At 28.5% G+C, this 15398-nt stretch overlaps 3 protein-coding genes across 3 annotated transcripts; 1 reads left to right on the top strand and 2 right to left on the bottom strand.

Annotated features, from left to right (window-relative positions):
- Nucleotides 1-809: 809 nt before the first annotated feature.
- Nucleotides 810-3981, bottom strand: OCT59_018933 (uncharacterized protein). Its single transcript, XM_066135697.1, has 10 exons — nucleotides 3507-3981; nucleotides 3336-3412; nucleotides 3213-3263; nucleotides 2992-3124; nucleotides 2766-2914; nucleotides 2086-2678; nucleotides 1983-2014; nucleotides 1783-1895; nucleotides 1651-1714; nucleotides 810-1581 (listed from the first exon to the last, which is right to left on the bottom strand). Exons 1-10 carry the CDS (start codon nucleotides 3906-3908, stop codon nucleotides 1333-1335), a joined length of 1863 nt encoding a protein of 620 aa, XP_066004962.1. The 5' UTR covers nucleotides 3909-3981; the 3' UTR covers nucleotides 810-1332.
- Nucleotides 3982-6091: 2110 nt separating this feature from the next.
- OCT59_018932 (uncharacterized protein) lies at nucleotides 6092-8074 on the bottom strand (the record flags this gene model as incomplete). Its single annotated transcript, XM_025318474.2, has 5 exons — nucleotides 6092-6509; nucleotides 6593-6853; nucleotides 6938-7397; nucleotides 7472-7716; nucleotides 7853-8074. The coding sequence occupies 5 exons, from the start codon at nucleotides 8072-8074 to the stop codon at nucleotides 6297-6299; spliced, it is 1401 nt and encodes a 466-aa protein (XP_025175980.1). The 3' UTR covers nucleotides 6092-6296.
- Nucleotides 8075-8653: 579 nt separating this feature from the next.
- OCT59_018931 (uncharacterized protein) lies at nucleotides 8654-12828 on the top strand (the record flags this gene model as incomplete). The annotated part of the gene is made up of 5 exons (XM_025308564.2): nucleotides 8654-9136; nucleotides 9228-10397; nucleotides 10476-11376; nucleotides 11473-11885; nucleotides 11977-12828. The coding sequence occupies 5 exons, from the start codon at nucleotides 8654-8656 to the stop codon at nucleotides 12826-12828; spliced, it is 3819 nt and encodes a 1272-aa protein (XP_025175979.2).
- Between the last annotated feature and the right edge of the window lie 2570 nt (nucleotides 12829-15398).

The following is a 15398-nucleotide window of genomic DNA, read 5'->3' as shown; positions in this document are numbered from 1 at the left end:
TAGTCCAAGCCTACCAGCAGTTCAACACTTCGCACCGTAGCGATTGTAGTAAAATAAAATAACCTGAGTAGGAAAAACTAATCTACGAATGAACATTTGCGAAGTACTAAAAACTTAACTACAGCAACTTCTGCAGCTTTGCTAAAATTTCCGTGGTTGCGATCGCGGGTTATCATTTCTTCGTGACAACCATCCCGGAGATCGCGCAGAATCCTAACGCGTCTCTTTTTACTGGAGACGACACCAAAGACAACTCGGACCAAACCTAGCCTGGGTTTCTATAGCTGCACTCATATCTTCTCATTTTCAAATTATCCAATCAGTTTGCCGTTTACCTTTCGCAGTCTATATAATTTTTATTCTTGCTGTAGTTAGTAGCGACTTAGCGTCAGTCTACAAAGTAGCGAGAAACGTACATGTAGATTCCGTAATGAAAAATAATAATATAATTAGCAAGGAACTTTGTAATTAATAATTATGTGAATATTTAATAACTTAATTTTAGAAACATTATTGGAAACGATCCGCTAGCAGAGAATCCGCAAGGAAGCGTCGAAGCGACCTTATCAACCTTATCATATAAATAATTATTATCGAGGTTACATTTAAGAATGCTTAGCCACATACAAAATTTTGACCGATAAACCAGAATAATTTTATTTATCTTATGTGATATTTAGATAATTTAAGTGATTATTTATACCTAAAAATATTTATATTATTTCCATTAAATAAATTTTTTTTATGATAATTTTGATAATTTTAATAATTCGTTTCTTATTATGTAATTTCCTTTATGTGCATTATTAGATAGATCATTATTTATTGAAAACGACTAGTAACTCTTGCAATAAAACTCATCCTATTGATTTTATGAATTTTAATTTAAAAGGAAAGAATTTTTATTCCGTCATATGAAAGGACAAACCCTTTCTTTTTTGATCGAGTTTTCATTAAAAAAAACATTTATCGAAACAAATGTTAAAAAATATATGTATATATATATTAAAATCGAAAGAAAAAAATTCATCGATTCGACTCTATAAAAAAAAATAGCGCGTATCGTATGTGTCTAATAAGAAAAATAAATAATGATAAACTCTTTCCCCTTGTTTGTTTTCCCTCCTTATTTTACAAAAAAAAAATCATCTCTTCTATATACAAACGAAAGTTTTTACAAAAATAAATAAATAATATAATAAATAATAAATAAAACAAAAATTTAAATTCCCGAACGAAATAAAAAATATTACATTATAATAAAATTTCCGCAAAATAAACCTCTTCTCTATTCTCTTCTTCAAATTCAATCCAAATCCTTTACGTCACCCTCTAATAAGCACTTCCACGTATAAATTGATATTTGACATGATGGGAATGGTTAGGAACATTAGAGCGTTTGTAATAATTTTTATATGCTTTTAATGATCTTTTCTTAGCGGTATTATTATTATCATTTTTATCGTCATCATCATCATCATCTGGGGGACATATACTCCTTACTTGTGGCGGTATCGGGTCGCCTTTTAATTCACTGGGCCTTTCTATGAGTTGTCCTACCATTCCCATTTCAACGTGCCACTGTATTTGAGGAAAATACCTTTCAGCATGAATTTAAAGTTTTTTAAAAAAGTATATTTATAAATTTACCTCAATATGACAATGGAAAGCCCATACACCAGGATTATCAATATTATATCTAATTACAGCCCATCTAAATAATAGAAAAATAAATTATGTGAATTATAAGTATTATACCTTTTCATTTTTTAAGATACTTACGAATCACCAGCAACCGTTATAGTATCACGTACAGCAGGGTCTACCAAATTAAATATTGATGGATCAGGTACTTTGCCAGGACCATGAGCCATGATGTAGAAATTATGTCCGTGCTTATACCAAGAAAAGAAAAAAAAAAATTTAGTATGATATCATAATATTGGTGATGAGTGATTGATAATAGTAATGATATACGTTACCAAATGGAAAGGATGTGTCGCCATATTTTCGTCTAAAACATCAATTATTTTAGTAAATATTAAAAAAAAGAAACAGTTTCGTGAAAAAAAAAATCAAACTTACTTATTAAATTAATTTCAACAGAACCGTTTTGAGTATCATAAACAAAAGCATTTTGATCCGGATCTAACATACTAGGTGTTTCATCCCCACCATACATAAGTTTATTTGCGGTTGGATCATTTACTTCCGGTTTGAAGGGCGAACCATTTACCAGAGCGTGACCAACACCATCAATATTATCAAATGTAATTCGAAGGGTGAAATTATCTGTTGGAGTAACTGGTGGAGATCTGGGTGGATTTAATTTTAATAGATTGTGATCTACATCTCTACAATTAAGAATTTTTTCATCCCATTCTTGTGTAGTTGGGTAGGTTTCAGGAGCTCCGTTATATCTTAATATACCAGTTACTTTATAATTTAATGATGAATTTACATTAATGGTTTCTGGTGTAACATGTATGCATTGTTTGACGATTGTAGCTCGAATCCAGAAATTATCGACTTCTTTATCGGCATTAACTATTACAGAATAGCGTTGACCAACAGCTATATTTATCTTGTTCATAGTTATGGGCTTGACATTTTCACCCTCTACTTCAATGATTCTTAGTGGATGTTGATCAATCGAGAAAGTAAAAGGTGCTTCCGCGCTAATTATTTTTAAAGAAATATTTTAAATCACTTTTTAATATGATAAACTATGAGATAAAATTTTAATTGAATACGTTAGAATTTACCTTGTGTTGATGACACGGAAACGATAGCGTTTTCCTTTTTCAATAACATAAACAGCCAATGGGTTATCTGGTACACATTTGGAACCTTGAGGTGCTTTAGAACAATCGCATCTTCCACGACCACTAATAAGCCCCGAGTCGGGGACAGGCTATTACATATATAAAGAGCATTTCAATAAAATATAAGAGCAATTTTTTTTCTTTAGGAAAAAATAAATTAATTTACATTGAATCCATCATAACCTGGCGTCATTCTCTTTTTTACCAATGACTCCGATTCTTCATGGTGCCAATCCGATAAAGTCATTACAAACTCTTCATCGTAGTCATTTAAGTAAGGGTCTTTCGGATCATGAATACTATTAAAAATGTTTAAAATATTTAACTATACAATTACGTGCGTATACACAATTACACATACACAATGACGTAGACACTATAACATACATTAATGCACCTCTAAGCCCGTCCACATATTGGGATCTGAAATGGGAGTGCCTATAATAGAAACTCGTAAAGAAAAATCATAATACGACTAAAAGAAAAAAATATTGTAAATTATGTGCTTACCACCAATAAGTCCCATATTGTTCACCTGCTGTGAAATTATAAGTGAACGTTGTACCAGTTGCAATAAGACATTGTGTCTTATGTCATGTATCAATTATTTATTATTAACGAACAAAATGATTATATTTGACAAAATACTTTTATGGAGTTATAACTAAAACTCGAGCTCACCTGTCCAGCAACACCATCGTAAAATGTAGTGCCTCTTTGAAATATACCATGCCAATGAATCGTAGTAAAATCACCCAAATTATTTTGTACACGAATAACTATTTGATCTCCTTTATTAGCACGTATCATGGGACCGGGATATTGACCATTTGAAGTCCAAACTTGTCTCGAGAACCCATCTGGAGCTAATTCTGTTTTAGCTAATGTTAGAGTATATTCTCTTGTTATAGGTGATGCGGTAACTTCTAGTGGTTTGAAGGATGTGAAAATATTAGTATTAAAGTCTGGATCTTGTGCAGCTTCTTGACGCTTTTCAAGTGTGGGTGCTGCGGGTGCTGCATTTATTATTGTTGAGTATAATGAGAATAATACTATTGCGTAAAAAATCGAAGTTATTCTCATTTTTGTTATTAAAAAAAAAATCTTTTTTTTTTTTTTTTGAAACAATTCTGAGAATTGGACAAAATTGAAATGCAAAAAAAAAACAATTTGATAAATGCTATTTATAATTTCTTTTTATTCAGATTGAATTTTTTTTTAAAATGAGTTCGCGCCGTGTTCAAATTAATTCATTCCCGATTACTATTTATTTTCCGTAATTACTTTATATATATATTGTGAAATTTTGGTGGCAAAGAAATTTTTTTTTTTTTGATAATCAAGCCGATCAAAGCAAAAACAGCGCAATTTTTATTATTTTAAATTAAATTTGTCAAATTTGAAAACAATTAATCAAACGCTATCCTTTTTTTTTATTATAACAAATCCGATCTTTCTTTTAAATGCGCCCCGTGCTTTATTTTTAAAACATATTTTAATTCTCGTAATTTTAAAATATATCTTATTTTATATTATTTTATATTATGACAATCATTTTTTTTTAAATGAATTGTATAATACTAAGCCATGCCAAATTATATAATAAAAAGGAAATTTTTTTTGCATAAGTCGATCTTTGCAATCCGATTTTTTTTTTTAGTTTTTTTTCCGATCACATTTTGACCTGAGCCAAAAAAAAAAAATATTTTGATTCAAATTAATCAAATTAATCTTAAATAAGGAAGTCATCGAATTAACAATCGCTCATTCAAAAAAAAAAAGCCTTAAAAAAGATCGAATTAACGGCAATCACGGTAATCACTTTTTCAGGGTTTCGGGTTTCCTTTTTTTTTTCAGTTATGAAAAAAATTCGCAAAGCCATAACTTTATAAAACAAAAATCTTACTTTCCGCAAAGCCTTATGATTTAAGCCACTCGGGATCAAAAAAGAATCTCGTCTGTAATTAGTAAATAGTCTAATTTAAATATTTATTTATATCTTTATCGTATGAAAGATATTTTTAAATATCGGTGTGAATTGTGAATAAATAAAAAATTATTCAAAAATGGAATTTCCCACCCAAAGATTTTTTAAACTTAGCCATTTGAAGGGTTGACTAAGCCACAAATATCAAAGCCACAGATCGATTAAGCCACATGTTTCCTGATTTTAGAAATCGAAATTTCACGTGATTTTTTATCTTACCAAAGAAGAGGCTTTCATTCAAATCAAGCATTCAAATCAAGATCATTGTTAACAAAAAAAGACTATTCCTGAGACGGAAAAATCATTAAAAAGTAAAATTCCGTGACAAAATAATATTTTATAAATGATTACTTTAATATGTATATAAATATATATTATATAAATATATACACACACGGACATGACACATTGACACAGCCACTCTTGTTAGTTCAGCAGCTCGATCGTATTTTAGATTTTTTTTTTTAATCTTTTAAGTAAATAATAATATTTAATTAATCACATGATTGTAATTTTTGATCGATCGATCTCTGTTAAACCTGTTTAATTCTCGATATATATGTATATAATATATATGCACTTTCACAAGATAATATTAGTTGACTTGTTTGATAAATAAACAAATGAAACGTCGAACAGGTTTTGATCAAAAATTTTATTTTAGATAGATGATCTTATCCTATAATTTCAGCTGGAATTATGTTTTTCTGGCTCGAAAGAAAATCGCGTACGGCGATGCAGTTAATACCTTGACCTATTTCGTGTTCCAAAAGAATAATTCGGTTGGGATATTTCTATGATAAGTCAAGTTTTCCTTCTGCATTCTGCAACTCTAAGCGTTTGTTATTAAGATTATTTCATCTTCTTAAATGCAACTCTTAACATTAAGTTCGTAATAACAATAAGATTTTACGTCTTAATAACTTATTAAAGTCCCTTCGTACAGCTAAAAAAAATTTCAAAATATTTTAATTTATGGAATTGGATTCTAAAGTTGTTTAGTCTATAATAATCAAGAAAAATTCTTAAGCACAATGACGTTTAATGATCAAATGTCGTGCCTGGCCAGAATTACCTTAACAAATAATTTGACTAACATTAATATCACATGATCCAAATACAAAATGTGATTCTATATCAGATGATTATTGCGCAATTTGAAAAAAAAAATGCAACGTTTGCTAGGTATGACAGTGACAATTTTATAGAGAAACCATTCTGAACCCTACTAATTCGGTAATTCCAAGTAATGATTTTTTATAATACGATCAATCACAAGTGGTAACTCAAATTAATGTCCTTGCTTTATTTAGCTTTTTGATCAAAAATTTTCAAATTCTATAATTATATACATTTTTTGAAAATTTTTTACATATAAAAAACTTGCCCAGTCATGATTTTTTGGAATTTTTTTTCACATAAGTAGATATAAAAACTTGCCCAGCCATTTGCTCAAGAAAAATGTTCAAATAAAAATTAATATTCTAAATCATGTGGGACTCAACTTTATCATCCAGCCATTCGCGAGGGAAAAATGTCCAAATAGTTCCAATTATTGCCATTATTGTACTTATCACTAAAAACATTATATTTAATGCAAGTGTCTTATTTGATAATTGATGCCCAAATAATTTTAGATAACATAATATTGGGAATATTGCTGATATTAGAAAAGAAAAGAATGCTCCAAGTAGTGACTGAAATTTGTATAAAAAAAATCAGAATTTATAAATTATAAAAATGCAAACGAAAATTTTTTTAATAAAAAATCAAGACTTACCATCGCACGATCAAACTCTGGAAATATTATTGAAGTATATAAAATTAAGAAACTCACAAATGTCCTGGAAATTATAGTATAAACATTTCTTGAAAATTTTGATCCAATCGAAACCATCTTGAAAAATACGACTTCAATACTAATGTTGATGGGCGTTAACATGAGAGGATATTTAGATAATGGATTTATAACAATCATCCAAATTACAATAGAATTTAAAAGAACGTTAAATCCACGAGTCGACATTATATTTATTGTGATCTATAATAATTTATAATTGTTTAAAATAAGAATAAAAATAAAATAAACCAACCTTTAATAAGCTTTAGTAAGAAATTTGCTTACCTCTTCCATTGTTCCCGATCCAAACATAAGATAACCGCTCGCTGCAACAGTAATGTAAATAGTGCTTGCAATTAAATAACTGTAGTTGACCATAGAATTATATGATTCAGGTTTTGCCATATCACGATAGAGTGAAGGAAAAACGGCGTGGCCTGTGAACCCAGCATTGATAAGACCAAAAGCTAAAGGCAAGACCATCCAATTTGGTGGAAGAAAATGTGTTTCCATTGGATTAAGAAGACTTCCTGGAGGGTCAAATTTAGTAAAACCATCAATCAGAATAACAACTGCCAATGATATTGTAGCAGCTATTCCGAATATTGAGACGTGTGACAAAAAATGGATAGGCATCCACGTGGTAGGTGTTATTATAAAAAACGCAATGAGTTTCAATCGCACAAGATCGACATTTGGAAATAGAGTTTGGAGTGAATCTCCAGTAAGAATCATTAAAGCGACACTATTTAAAAATATAAATGTCTTTATTATAAATTCACAAGAATAATATATCAAAGATTACATAACATTACTCACGTTGCGTTAAACAAATCCAACAAGAAAAGGCCTCCCATGATCAATCTTCCTTTTTTGCCGAAAGCCAAATATGCAAGATCTGCGTAGGTAAGACACCCAGAATCGGTATCCAGACACTTTTTAATAAGTTTTGCTGTATAATTCGTTTGAATTAAGCAAAATAAAAATATTGAAACTCCAAAAAGCCATCCTGCATATTTGAACGCAAACGGAAGTGACAAGATAGCAATTCCCATCAATGCATTCTGATGAACGAAAAAAAGTAAGAGAATAAGTTTTACCGTGATCATAAATATTCCCGTGCTTTTTCCACATCAGTTCAATATTATCAAAAATATATATATTTTTATATAATAATATTTTTGGAAAAATTTGGCATACCACAGAATTAAAAACAGTTTGTTTGACAGTAGATTTTCCAAAATCTTCTACAATAGTAACAGGATGGGAAATCAAAGGAGTTCTTTCACTTGCATCGTCAGTAATACCCGTAGCGGGTAGTGTAACATTATTTCCATATTCCCTTCGACTATTATCTCCATCATTAGGTTCGACTTGTCTTCGTCCTTGAAGATATGTTGCCATCTGTGATTTTACGGACATTAAAAAAAATAATTTTTTTTTTTTGGAAAAAAACTGAGAAATAAAAATAAGGAATAGTGTGTATATTTATATTATTTATATAAGGAGAACGTAATGTCACGTGATATATATATTCTTCATATTTCCGGAGTTTTCGGTTTTCTAGAAGAAAAATTAGTAAAAATTGGAATGTTTCAATGACAGGTAACGAATCAGAAATTAATCAAACTAAATATGTCTAGATATTATGCGTATAATGAGTCTAGGCGCAGTAGGTGCAGAACCCTAATAATGAAAAGGGTTATTTATGCTTGATGGCGTCTTTTTGTCATAGAGCTTTTGCTTATAAAGTAATGAAATGCTGTATTTAGATATCGTTTGAATGAAAGATTAACTAATTATAGTTATAGGCGTTACAAATTATTTTCATTTAATATTTCTTATCTTGTTATCTATTATTTTTGTTTAGTGATACACTTATCGCATCTGGTCATGTGGCCATGATCGACACAACGATAAAACCTTAAATTTTGGTGTCGAATATTCGTGTTATCGTGTAACAGCTTGCCGCGTGAATTTTTATCAGAACTAAATAGAAATATGAATTCAAATAATGACCAAGAAAATGAAACTCAGAAAATGAAGTCTGAATTTAACGAATTAAGCACCTCCAATTTAGGAAGCGTCAATAATAAAAATTGTTCTTATTGCAATAATCCATTTACAGCAGAAGAATTATGTTGTAAAAATTGTGGGCTATATAACATAATGGAGGGATGGAGTAGTGAAAATTCGGATATCGATAAATTTATAAAAGATACAATGTATAATGAGATTGAAAAGGCAAGACATCGTATTTATTGTCAATTTAAATGTCTCGAATGGGTACCGTTCGGTAGATTCACAAATATAAAAAAAATAGGTGAAGGTGGATTTGCTAAAGTTTATTCCGCAATGTGGAATGATGGTAGATTAAATTATGAAAAATATTGTGATTGGAAAAAGTTGGACTCTAAACCTATAAAAGTTGCTTTGAAACGATTAAATGGATCACAGAACATTTCAACCGATTATTTAAACGGGGTATAGTTTCATATTTTTTTTTATTTTAATTATAAGATATTTTAATATTAATTATATTAATTTTGTTCAAAATTTCTATTGTAATTAATAGCTTAAAATGGATTACGATTTATTAAAATTTTATGGAATAACTAAGGATCCAATAACTAATGAATTTATGACAATTTTAAGATTTGCAGAACGAGGAAATTTGAGAGATATTCTTTCGAATAATTTTAACAATATGTTTTGGAAAGAAAAAATTAATTTGTTGTGTAATTTATCAACATATCTTAAAAATTCTCATGAAATGGGATATATCCATAAAAATTTCCATAGCGGAAATGTTTTTTATAACAGCTCTTGTAAAAGATATTACATTGCAGACTATGGAATATACGGGTCGGCGAGCGAACAAAATTCAAATAATAAAATTTATGGAGTATTACCATATATTGCGCCAGAAGTTTTAAATGGAAAACCACATACATTATCTTCTGACGTTTATAGTTTTGGGATAATTATGACTGAACTATCGTCTGGGAAACCACCTTTTTATGATAAGGAACATAATGCAGGTTTAGGATTAGACATATGTAAAGGACTTAGGCCAGAATTCGGAGAAGATACTCCAGAAATATATAAAAAATTAGCTAGTAGATGTATGAATGCTAATTCAAATCAAAGACCAACCGCTATTCAATTAAATAAGATGTTAGAGTTTTGGAAAAATTCTATTGATGGTAAAACATATGGTTATAAAGAAGAAAAAATTAAAACTGCATTCGAAAATGCCGATATAGAAATTCGAGACATCTCAATTGAAAAGAATCCTGATGCTGTATATACTAGCAGAATATTTACATTTAGCGAACTGTCGGAACCTATTAATTCATATTATTTTTATCATAAAAGTTGTTCTTATTGCGGGAAATCATTTATCGAGGAATTTTGGTGTGAAGAATGTGACCCATACAATATAATGGAAGGATGGAATAGTGGAGATCCGAATGTCGATAAGTTTATAAAAGATACAATGTATAATGCGAGTCAAAAATCTCAAAATAAATTTCTCGAATGGATACCATTTGATAGATTTATAGATATAGAACTAATTGGTAAAGGCGAGTATACTGAAGTGTATTCTGCAACGTGGATAGATGGCAGGTCACATTATTATAAGCTTGATGGAAATTGGAGGAAATCAGGTTCTGGACATACGAGAGTCGTTTTGAAAAAATTGAATAGCTCACAGAATATATCAATCAAATATTTAAATGAGGTATTGTTAAAATTTTATTTATTTGCTAAAATATATTTTAATAATGATTACTAAAGTTTTTTTTTGTATATAAAATAGCTTAAAAAATATTACGAGTTAAATAAATCGGGTTTAAACTTTTATGGAATGAGTAAGAATCCAAAAACTGAAGAGTTTTTGTTGATTACGGAATTTGCAAATAATGGAAACTTAAGAAATATTCTTTCAAGTAATTTTAACAATATTTTTTGGAATGATAAAATCAAATTGTTATATAATTTAGCAATAGACCTTAAAAACTTACATGAACGGAAATATTTTCATAAAAATCTTCATAGTGGAAATATATTACAGATTCACAATGGATATACATTACGAGATTCATATAACTCAGGAACTTTCCGTAAAAAGGTTTATTATAATGTAAAGAGATTACAGCAGAGATTACTGGATAATGCATATTATATTTTAGATTTTGGATTAACTGGATTGGCATGTGAACAAAAAGATAATATAATATATGGAGTTTTACCTTATATTGCACCAGAAGTTTTAAATGGAGAATCATACACATCATTATCTGATATTTATAGTTTTGGAATAATTATGGTCGAATTATCATCTGGGAAACCACCTTTTTATGATAGAAAACATGATTCAGATTTAGCATTAGATATATGCAAAGGACTTAGGCCAGAATTCGGGAAAGGAACTCCTGAAATATACAAGAAACTAGCCTATAGATGTATGAGTGTTAATTTAGATCACAGACCAACAGCTAACGAATTATACAGTATTTTAAATGATTGGCATAATTACGAAATTGTTGGTTATAAAAGGAAAATAACTAAACTTATGTTTGAAGAAGCTGATAAAGAAATACCAAATATTTCATCTTTATACAGTAAGAATTCTGGTGCTATATGTACTAGTAGGAAATTTACATTTAGTAATATGCCAAAACCCGTTAATTCATCTATCATTGCTTCATATCTTAAAGGTATAGTAACTTAATTTTAGTAAATAATTTAAATAATTAATTATATGTATTAAATAATTACTAATTTGTCATTTTAATTATTGTAAAATTATAAAGATTTACCAAGAGAACTGATTGATTATAAAAAAATTTCCAATAATTGTTCTCGTTGCAATAAACCATTTATTGAAGAATCATGGTGTAAAACATGTGATCCTTATTGTATGATAAATGGATGGACCAGTGGAAGTTTAGAAGTTGATGAATTCATTAGTAATACAATTTATAAAGCAGGGTCGGAATCTAATTCTACATTTATTGAATGGGTACCTTTTGATAGATTTGCGAATAAAGAACTGATTGGTGAAGGTGGATTTGCTCAAGTATATTCCGCAACATGGATAGATGGTAAATCAAAATATGAAAAACAAAACGATGAAAATTGGATAAAATTAAATTTTGTACCTAAAAAAGTTGTTTTGAAGAAATTAAATGAATCACAAGATATATCAGCTAAATTTTTAAATGAGGTATATTTATATAACATTTTACTAGTATTTTTTTTTTCTTAAGAAAATTATTTTACACAGTAAAAATTTTTGAATTTTATTTAAACAATAGCTTAAAACGCACTGGAAATTAAATGCTAAATCATATGATTCAACATTAAAATTTTATGGAATGACTATGGATCCAAAAACTAAAGAATTTATGATGATTATAGAATTTGCGAATAAGGGAAGTTTGAGTAATATTCTTTCAAAAAATTTTAGCAATCTTTTATGGAAAGATAAAATAAAATTGTTATATTTCGTAACGATAGACCTTAAGAACTTACATGAACTGGGATATCTTCATATGGACCTTCACAGTGGAAATATCTTACAAAATGGTGAGGCTTCTTATATTTCAGATTTTGGATTATCTGGGCCAGCAGGCAAACAAGAATCTCAGGATAAATTATATGGAGTTTTACCATATATTGCACCAGAAGTTTTGAATAGAGAGCCATATACATTTTCTTCTGATATTTACAGTTTTGGTATAATTATGACTGAATTATCATCTGGAAAACCGCCATTCCATAGTAGAGAACATGACCTTAGCTTAGCATTAGATATATGTAACGGAACTAGACCAGAATTTGGCAAAGATACTCCAGAAATTTATAAGAAACTAGCTTATAGATGTATGAATGCTAATTCAATCCAAAGACCAACAGTTATTGAGTTAAATGAGATATTAAAATTTTGGTATATTTCCACTAATCAAAACATAATGGGTGATAATGAAGAAAAAATTAGAGCTATCTTTAAAGAAGCTGATAAAAAAATACCAAATGTTTCAATCTCATATGAAAAAGATACTAAATATGTTAGTAGAGCACTTTCGTTTGACAATTTACCAAAACCTATTAATTCACCTATTATTACTTCATATCTTAATAGTGAAGGCTTATATAGGTTGATATAATTACTAAATTTTAATAGATCTCCATGACTCTACATTAGCTAACTTAGATTACAAAAGGTAATAGACTAATAGTAATAGCAGATAAGATATTACTAAATTTTTGTATTTAATTCAGATGTTTACGAACAAGTTAAGAAAATCGATAAAGTTCGTTTCTTTGTTCCTAGTATAAGTGGTAAAATGAGGATATGACACGACCGGCCGTGTGGCAAATTAATTAAACTATGGTATACTAGTTTATTCAATTAAATATGTGTATATTCTATAGGACATTTTATTTATAGCTATTGCATTCATATTGATTTAGTTATTTTATAGAATATGTAACTATTTTTTAAATAAAAAATTATTATTATTTCAATATTTTTGAAGAATTTAGTTGCCGTATACGGCATTAATTTTTTGTATGAAAAGAATCTAAAAAGAAATATAGCGAAATCGATGACTGCGCCCCAATAAATAATTGGCTATAATTAATAAGTATATGAATATTACTAATATACAGTATTTACTCGACTTTCGTACCTTGCTGCATCAGATTTAGTTCATAACTGATAATAGGGATAATATAATATAATCGTAAAATTTATTGATTTTTATTATGTTGTTGCTTATTCATTAATATTTAATAAAAATGGTACGCCATCCCCTAGTTAGTTGACGTCATATGTTCAGCTGTGGTTAGTTGATTATTACTTTTCTGTTATTAAAGCACTAACAAAAATAGTAATTAGTAATCATTTATTCCGATTGGCTGCGGCAATCAAATTTTCTAAGCTAAAAGTAGTAAGTATCAATTTTTTAATTAACCAGATTTAGGTAAAAGACTTTCCAAAATCAAAAATAGGCGTTTATGTTTTTATTAATTATGTAAACTAAAAATCATCATTCGTTGCTATTTTTAATCGCTTTAATTGCTCTGTGGCGCAAGCTTCAATATTTATGTACGATTAATAATAAAAATTACGTTTATAAAAAATTACTAATAAGGTTGCTTCTCGAATTTTCGGAGGATATTCTTTCCTTATCTATTAGGTTTCTATTTCAGGCAGCATGAAATATTAATTTTTCTTAATAGTTAGATTGCAGAGTATTTGAAATTATATTTCACATATTATATAAGATCAACTGATCAAGCGACAGTAAATAATTAAAATCAGATCAGATGAAATAATACAACTGAAGGTAATTCTGAGAAATTGAGGTCACATAAATTATAAAATCTCCTCATCTCTCAGGTTTTTGAATAATAAAATTTGTCTAACTTTAAAAGCCAACAATTTGTTATTATTTAAAATCCTTTAAAAAATAGTACCAAGTTTAGCCTACTTCACTGTGTGTTAATATACTTGGAAAATAAAAATAAATTTTTACTTATTATTAATATTTATATGAAAACAACGCATTTTTTTTATCGGTCAGCACAAAATGATCACGTGGAAAAGGAGTACTAAATTTTATAAAGCCTTAATTTAGGCCGATTATATAGATCAACGGATATGATCATGCAAGTTCAAATTTTATTATACTTCGAGTTAATGAATTATGAATATGTTTATAATATTTTATTTTCTGAATTTATCAAATTAAAGACAATAAATAATTTTGAAGTACTAGTACACTATTGGTCTTGTATAATTCTTTTTATGTAGGACAATGATTTTTTTTGTTTATACTCTAATTATTAAATATTAATTATTGATTTAAAATGTAGAATAAATTTAATGCTTGTAACCAATAGCGTAATGTTGGAATTATAATTGTTAAGATGTTGAAGGTTAAACATAATTACTAATACGAAAAAATTTACACACGTAACAGTCGTAACACACGGGTTTGTTATACATGATATTCAAATATCCGTCTGCTTGATTTGCTTAGCCATTTTCCGTTTCTATAAGTAAATTTGATAACGACCCTTAACATCGCCACAGAAAAATGGTTCATTTTGACGTTAGATTATCGATTATCCAAATCAAATATTTTTTTTTTTTCCTCCCTTCACTATACCTTTTTTTATAAACTCACATTTTTAAAAGAAGAGTCATTTAATGAGCCAAAACGACATTTATGATTAAAAAAATATTCGTTCAAATTTTAATTCATTAGAGAAAATGAATAAAGACATTATAGTGCTAAAAAAATCGTCAAGAGATCTTAATAAAAATACAATGTATTGAGAATAACTGTATTAGAAACATAAAGAACGTAAGGTTAAAATATTGCAAATCACAGAATATTGATTCGAAACTATAATTCCTTGAAATTTTATTAAAGAATAATAAAGTTCTATAACTTTCTAAAGTTCAATAAATCGGTTTAATTCTACATTTCTACTGAAAGGTGATTGTCAGAAATCACATGTAACAGGAATCACATGTAACCGGCATGTGTAATTGGAAAATAAAATCCTCCACGTGATTTTAATCAATTAAGCACGTCACAACACATGATCTCGAAAAAGTGTTTTTATGTATAATTTTATCGGATTACCGATTTAGTACTAACATAACGGAAAATTAAGCCCCGGCTGTTGATCCTGGCTGTGGGTATTTTGAGGCTTTAATTAA

Source organism: Rhizophagus irregularis, chromosome 28, assembly GCF_026210795.1.
Source record: "Rhizophagus irregularis chromosome 28, complete sequence".
Classification (NCBI taxonomy): domain Eukaryota; kingdom Fungi; phylum Glomeromycota; class Glomeromycetes; order Glomerales; family Glomeraceae; genus Rhizophagus; species Rhizophagus irregularis.
Note: the sequence above shows the minus strand (reverse complement) of the source record. Positions and strands in the feature narration are given on the sequence as shown.

Coding starts and splice junctions, on each gene's coding strand:
- OCT59_018933 (XM_066135697.1), bottom strand. CDS start 3,908: ATGAGAATAACTTCGATTTTTTACGCAATAGTATTATTCTCATTATAC. Junction 3,264..3,335: donor CAATATGGGACTTATTGGTG/GTAAGCACATAA, acceptor TTTCTATTATAG/GCACTCCCATTTCAGATCCC. Junction 1,582..1,650: donor CTTTCCATTGTCATATTGAG/GTAAATTTATAA, acceptor CCTCAAATACAG/TGGCACGTTGAAATGGGAAT.